The sequence below is a fragment of the Mobula birostris genome, chromosome 1, assembly GCF_030028105.1.
Source record: "Mobula birostris isolate sMobBir1 chromosome 1, sMobBir1.hap1, whole genome shotgun sequence".
Classification (NCBI taxonomy): domain Eukaryota; kingdom Metazoa; phylum Chordata; class Chondrichthyes; order Myliobatiformes; family Myliobatidae; genus Mobula; species Mobula birostris.
The window spans coordinates 120,476,792-120,483,373 of NC_092370.1; the positions used below are offsets into that span (position 1 = coordinate 120,476,792).

The window sequence follows — 6,582 nt, forward strand, 5'->3', positions numbered from 1 at the left end:
TGCTGGTCAGAATAATACAAAAGATCTCTTGTTTATCATGTAAGATTATCATTGGCTCCCTCAGAACAGCTCATCAATGGATGTTAATCTCTAAAGTACCCTGTGTGTGATCCGGGAACATGCCTGTCCTACCATGTAAAGTCAGCTCTGGCACGCTGGGTGGATGAGGTCTACAGGAAGATCCAATGGCCAGGAAGAAGGCTCCACAACTCTCCATGGAGAGTGAAGTGCATGACAGGGCACAGAAGAAGTCATGATCATCCACTGCAACCAAGACTCCAGTTGTGACGCTTGTTTCATACTACTGGACTCGGACTCCTGAGTTTGAGGGAGTGGAAGTGTCCTGGTGCAATGGCTTTTTTACTCTAAAAACAATCCTGCACAGTTTCCTTGTTATCGTTGGATAAGACGGACAACCACCACCCTGTGATGCAACAAGCTGACACCAACAAGTAGCAGTAGAGGTACCTTCAGACCTTTCACATGAGCAAAGTGGAACATTATGTAAGAGAAGAGATGTTAAATGAGGACCTCATTTACTCTCTCTGTATTGCTGGAAGTTTAATAGATTAATGGCACTATGTTTCAAACCACCTCTTGAATAATTCCATGGACTGAAGATGAATTTTTAACAAACAGTCCATCCAGGGGTGAGGCAACACTTCACCTACAAATCTGCTGGGGTCACCTATTGTGTCCGCTGCTCCTGATGCTGCCTCCTCTACATTGGTGAGACCCATTGTAAATTAGGGGACTGCATCATCGAGCACCTCCACACCATCCACCACAAGCGGGACTTCTTGGTGGCCAAACACTTCAATTCTGGTTCCCATTCCTGTTCTGATGGGTCTGTCTTGGCGCAAGAGGAGGCCACCCTCAGTGTGGAGGAGCAATGCCTTATATTCCATCTGGGTACTCTCCAACCCAATGGCATGATTAACGATTTCTCCTTCTGGTGACCAAATTTAACCCCCTCCCCTCTTCTCTGTTCTCCACTTTAACCTTTCATTTTTTGTCAGCTGCCTATTACTTCACCTGTGTCCCCTTCCCTTTCTCCTATTGTCTACTCTTCTTTCTTATCAGGTTCTTTCTTCTCCACCCTTGACCTTTTTCACCCACCTGGCTTCACCTATAATCTTCCAGCCTCTTTCCCTACACCCGCCTTTTTATTCTGGCATCTTCCCCCTCCCTTCTCAGTCCTGAGGAAGGGTTTCGGCCTGAAATGTCGACTGTTTGCCCTTTCCCATAGGTGCTGCCTGACTTGCTGAATTCACCAGTGTTTTGTTTTGTGTCTGTTGCTTTAGATTTTCAGCATCTGCAGGCTTTCTCGTGTTTATGAATTTTTACTCTTCTGTTTTTTAAATCACTGCAGAAAATAATGTAATATTTAATTACGTTTGTATTTTGCATTCTCAATCAATTCATTTATATAGTATCAATGAATTATCAGTAGTTTGGCTATATTTATCTTCTTGGAAGAAAGAGAAGCATTTACAGATTCTTCTTTTTATCATTTCAGACTGCAGTTTTTTTTTCTTTGTGATTTCCATGACAATTTTTTAAAGAATTCGGAGGATTTTTGCATCAATAACGTGTATATATAATCAAAATATTTGGGTGCTGGGTGTGGGAGGCAGCTGCAAGATAGAGGATAGGCAAAAATATTATGGATGGTCTGAATTTTATGGAGGATAGCATCAGAGAGATGTGGGTGTTGTGTGTTTGAATAGTCTGGTCGGGAGAAACTGGTAAGGATGAGGATTTCAAAAGCACATCGTTGGAGTAGACATTGATGAGTATAGCCAAATCCCATTTTTCCAGAAATTTTCATGTAGATATCAATGGAAAATACTTCTTCAGAAATAGATGAAATAAGATATATTGATAGAAAATCCAGCATTATAGTTTAATTTGCATTATGTCGTTTATTATAAAATGCATATTTTTATTATTGCATAATTTAGAAATGAATAGTATTGTGAACATTTGTGACTTACTGTGCTTTGGAACAGATCAGTGGCAGAAGATGCATTTGGAAAGCTTTTAAAATCCAACAACAGGCAACTTAGAAAGCCAAAAGAAGGGAAAAGATGAAGTATGAGGGCAAATTAACCAATAATATAAAGCAGGATACCAAAAGTTTTTTTTCAGTTATATAAAGAGTAAAAGGGAAGTGAGAGTTGATATTGGACCACTGGAAAATGATGCTGGTGAGGTAGTGATTGGGGACAGAGAAATGGCAGATGAACTTAATGTGTACTTTGCAACTGTCTTTACTGTGGAAGACAATTAGCCCTTCCCAGCGCTACCCTTCCCTCACCCCTGCCGTATGAGCTGTTTAGATCCTACCGCCCCCCACACGTAGTTCAGCTGTGGCTAATGTGGATGAACTGAACACACTGATGAGGGAGAGGGAAAAGTGGAGAGTCCGTCATCGTGCCTGATGCCGGCCCCCTAGGCCTGAGTCAACGTAGTAGTAGTAGTAGTTGTTCAATGGATTAAAAGTGCTCATGATTCATTTGAGTTCAGCTTCTCAAAGTTTTAGTAATCTCTATGTTGGGCATCAGTTTAAAGCGATTCCTGGCATCCAGCAGCAATGTCATCAAGCTAATTGAGCAACCCAGAGGATTTGCAGCGATCTGAAACAAGAAAGGAAATAACACAATTTAAAACAAAATAAAGCACTAAATGAAATTTGGAACATCAGAACTAAAGAAGAAATTAACAAAATTGTTCTTTGTCATTCTCTTTCAGATGGGCTTTTGTTATGAAGAAACATCTCAGCACCCATTTATTGGGCAAACACGGCATTGGAACACCAAAAGAAAGGTAGGAGAAATGGGCAATAATATTGATCTAATGTTCTTTGTATGCTGAAACTTCTGATCTTTATTCTGATATGATTCACAAAGTGGAATGCAACTTAGTTTAATTTCAACAACTCTGTTTATGTATTTTGACTGAACATAACAGGTCGGCTGATGTTATATATCGTGCACCAAATTCCCGGCTTGGATATTTTAGCAGTTTAATTTGTGTTTGATCTCCAACATAGAGGGAGTCACTTTAACCCAGATCACTGGGTGGAAAACCCATAGCACATATTTTACATCCAGTCCTCATTACCTTTCATTGACCTCACTGATACTTCATAGCTTGTTTCAAAATCCAAGATTTGTAGATGCGTTAAATTCTACGTCAAGTTGTAACTTGACTTCAGTGGAGAGTAAAATAAGGCAGACTGCAGAGCCCATGTCATGCACAATTCTGTCACATACCTGACAGGCAAATTAAATTAAAATTTCCCCAGAGTAGTCATCCATGGACATTATATGCAACTTAAAATGTAAACCACATTTACAGTCAAGCTAGACTTTGTGGCTACAATAACCAGTAACTTACATAGAATTCCCTTTATAATCCTACCAACAGCACTAATATGCACTTAATTTAACTATCCTGTAGTTGCAAGCTGTCAACTGGCTGTTTGGTTAATGTAGCTTCAAATGTAGGCAAGTGGTTCATTATTCTTTGCACTTGTAACTTTTCTTTTGAACTAAAAGTACAGCTAATCTCTATTTTCTTCTGCTATAGATTAAGATTAAAATAATTTCTCATGAAATCCTGTTTTTCATTAAGAAGCCTATCCATTTGCATTTATATAATTAATTGTTAATGATTTACCAAGTGTGATATTCTAGAGAATTTTAAAGGTGAAAAAGTTTTCGCTGGTTGTCACTATTTTAGAAAACCCTTCTGATGGAAATCTTACTTAATATATTTATATTACTCTGGAATGATGATGTATAGTGAAATAGAAGTTCAACAAAAGAGAAGGTGCAAGTAGTATTTTCTTTTATAGACTGATTTCGTTGAGTTGTTGTGTTTTGGTGTTCACTGAAGTTTTTACAGATATTTGGAATATAATGGTCTTCAAGTTGCAGAGACCAACATCACCTTCTGATGAAGTAAAAAAAGAAGATATTTGACATGCTTGAGCTACTTCTAACATGCATTTATGTTGCACAGACCCCCCCATTCAAGAGATCAGTATGTTTATTTATTTCTGTAGTGTTACATGTGAATTACAAGCTGCATTTGTGGTCTTTATGTGATTCTATAACTGTGTATCAGGACAGAGATGCAAAAAGTTTTCAGTGATATCAGTGGCAAGGATTAGAATTTTTGCACTGGTCGAGCATCCTTTAGAACAGGGGTTCCCAGCCTGGGGTCCATAGACTCCTTGCTTAACGGTATTGGTCCATAGCTTGAAAAGGGTTGGGAACCCCTGCTTTAGAAGTATGCTAAATCTCTACTAGCTCAGTCTTCCTGCTTAAGAGCTGCCCATTCCTTGCAATTCATGCTTCATATTTGTATAGAGCCCCAGCACCTACAGTTTTCTCAACTCTGAACATATCCTCTTTACTAAATCATCCCAATAATTTTGTAGAAGGCATGTTCCAGTCAGGGAGTTCGATGTTAACAAATAGCAGGGCATGTGATACTGCTTCTTTATGGTAGGCCGTGTTTTTTCATTGCTGGTTCAGATTCCACATCGACTGAGTCCGATTCTTAATTCAGATCCTCCTGTTAAGTGATTGTGCACATGGTCATTTTGAAGAGAACTTCTATTAAACTGAATTTATTAGGTCAATCAATTAAAGTTCTTTTTGGTATGTTGCATGGCTAAGTTAATTTTTCATGCTGCAAATGGGAGTCATCACATTGTAGAAAATCTGCAGAGATGGCCTATGGCTAGAACACAATCCATTTGATTAGATAAAGCTGGCGTCATGGCCTTTTGTGATCTGTAAGTTGCAAGGCTGATATGTGCTCAGTTTCTAATATGCATTCTTGGTAGTAGACACAAATCTAGGATGTCTTTGTATCCATGGTGAGAAACCTCCAGGAGGTGACATTGGGCCTGCTTTCTGACATATATCAGAATCAGATTTATTTTCACTAACATAAGTTGTTAGTAGTTTTGTGGCAGCAGTACAGTGCAAGCGTAACAAATTTATAGTGATCTGCTTATTGACTCACACAGGTGCCACATTATCTACTATAACTGTAGTTGATTATATGATAAATTTTCTTCAAAATTCTTTTAAAATATTAGATAGTTGTTTAAAATAGGTATTCGGTGAGATGTTAAATGCTTATCTTAGCTTTAATATATAAAATTAAGTGAATTCAGTTCGTTTCTGGGATTAGACAGTAGAAAATACGGAGAAAAAGCTTCAGAAAGCATAAATAATTTTTGTTGTGTGTGCAATCTGTTTTTAAAATTTATTTGCCTCCTTTCTTGTCTTTCAAAGAATAGTTTTCAACCAATCAAGTATTTCAGTTCTTAATATTTATTAAACCATATTGTTTAGGTGAAGAGTCGTTGACATCATAATTTTATTTGTTAACACAGTGGGCATTACACTTAAGTTGGTTTAAGTTGAGATGCTGAGATGCAGCCCTTTGAATGGGATTCTATTTACCTTCTCAAGTTGGTATCCAGGGGTTTTTTTTTCCTCCAGTCCTACTGAAGGGCCTTGGCCCGAAATGTTGACTGTACCCTTTTCCATAGATGCTGCCTGGCCTGCTGAGTTCCTCCAGCATTTTGTGTATGTTGCTTGGTATCCAAGGGTACTATTTCGAAGAAGAGCAGAGAAGTTCTACCCAGCAACTTGGATTACCTAAGAAAATAAATCCAATTGGTTACCACAACTCTCTTTGAAAGTACTTGCTTTGTGCAAAGCATGTAGCACATTCTTATCATTACAGTGGAGACCACACTTTTAAAAGTACACTCAGTGGCAGTTTATTAGGTACACCTGTACACCTTCACGTTAATACAAATATCTAACCAGCCAATCACGTAGAAGCAGCTCGGTGCATAAAAGCTTGCAGAATTGATCAAAAGGTTCAGCTGATGTTCATAACAAACATCAGAATGAGGAAAACATGTGATCAAAGTGACTTTGACCATGGAATGATTGTTGGTGTCAGACAGGGTGGGTTGAGTATCTCAGGAACTCTGAGGGTGTTCTGTGGGTGTAAACATCTTGTTAAAGGGCAAGGTTAGAGGGGAATTGCTATACTGGTTCAAGCTGACAGGAAGGAGACAGTAACTCAGATAACCCCGCATTGCAACAGAGGGGTATAGGAGAGCATCTCTGAATGCACAGCACATTGAACCTTGAACCTTGAAGTGGATGGGCTACAGCAGCTTAAGTCCATGAACATACACTCGGTGGCTACTTTAATAGGAACAGGAGGTACTTGATTAAAGTGCTGTAGTAAAGCAAGTTTCTTTCTATTTTTAATTAATATTAATTGCTGAGCAATAGAATATTTTAGGTTGGTTGATGAAGGATGTTTTTATTTTGATATATTGTCTCAAGTTCCTTTTATTATACTTCAATATAGTTTCAGTCCAATCATTTCAGCTGGTGATGTCACAAGTAGCTGTTGAGTGGATACTAACAGCTTCTTCTGTGGGATATACTTTGAACCACTTCCTCCATCCAACGTCTTTGAACGACGAGGGATGGAATATTAAGCTATCATCCAAGTAATTGTGTTCCTGTT

The 6,582-nt window shown here is 38.5% G+C and overlaps 1 protein-coding gene across 1 annotated transcript in view; it reads left to right on the forward strand.

Annotated features, from left to right (window-relative positions):
• The window catches only part of znf407 (zinc finger protein 407), a 507,704-nt gene that overhangs the window by 231,707 nt on the left and 269,415 nt on the right, over positions 1 to 6,582 (forward strand). Inside the window, exon 4 of the mRNA XM_072261462.1 lies at positions 2,755 to 2,829. Within this exon, the coding sequence (XP_072117563.1) occupies positions 2,755 to 2,829 (75 nt within the window). The remainder of the gene's footprint in view (positions 1 to 2,754; positions 2,830 to 6,582) is intronic.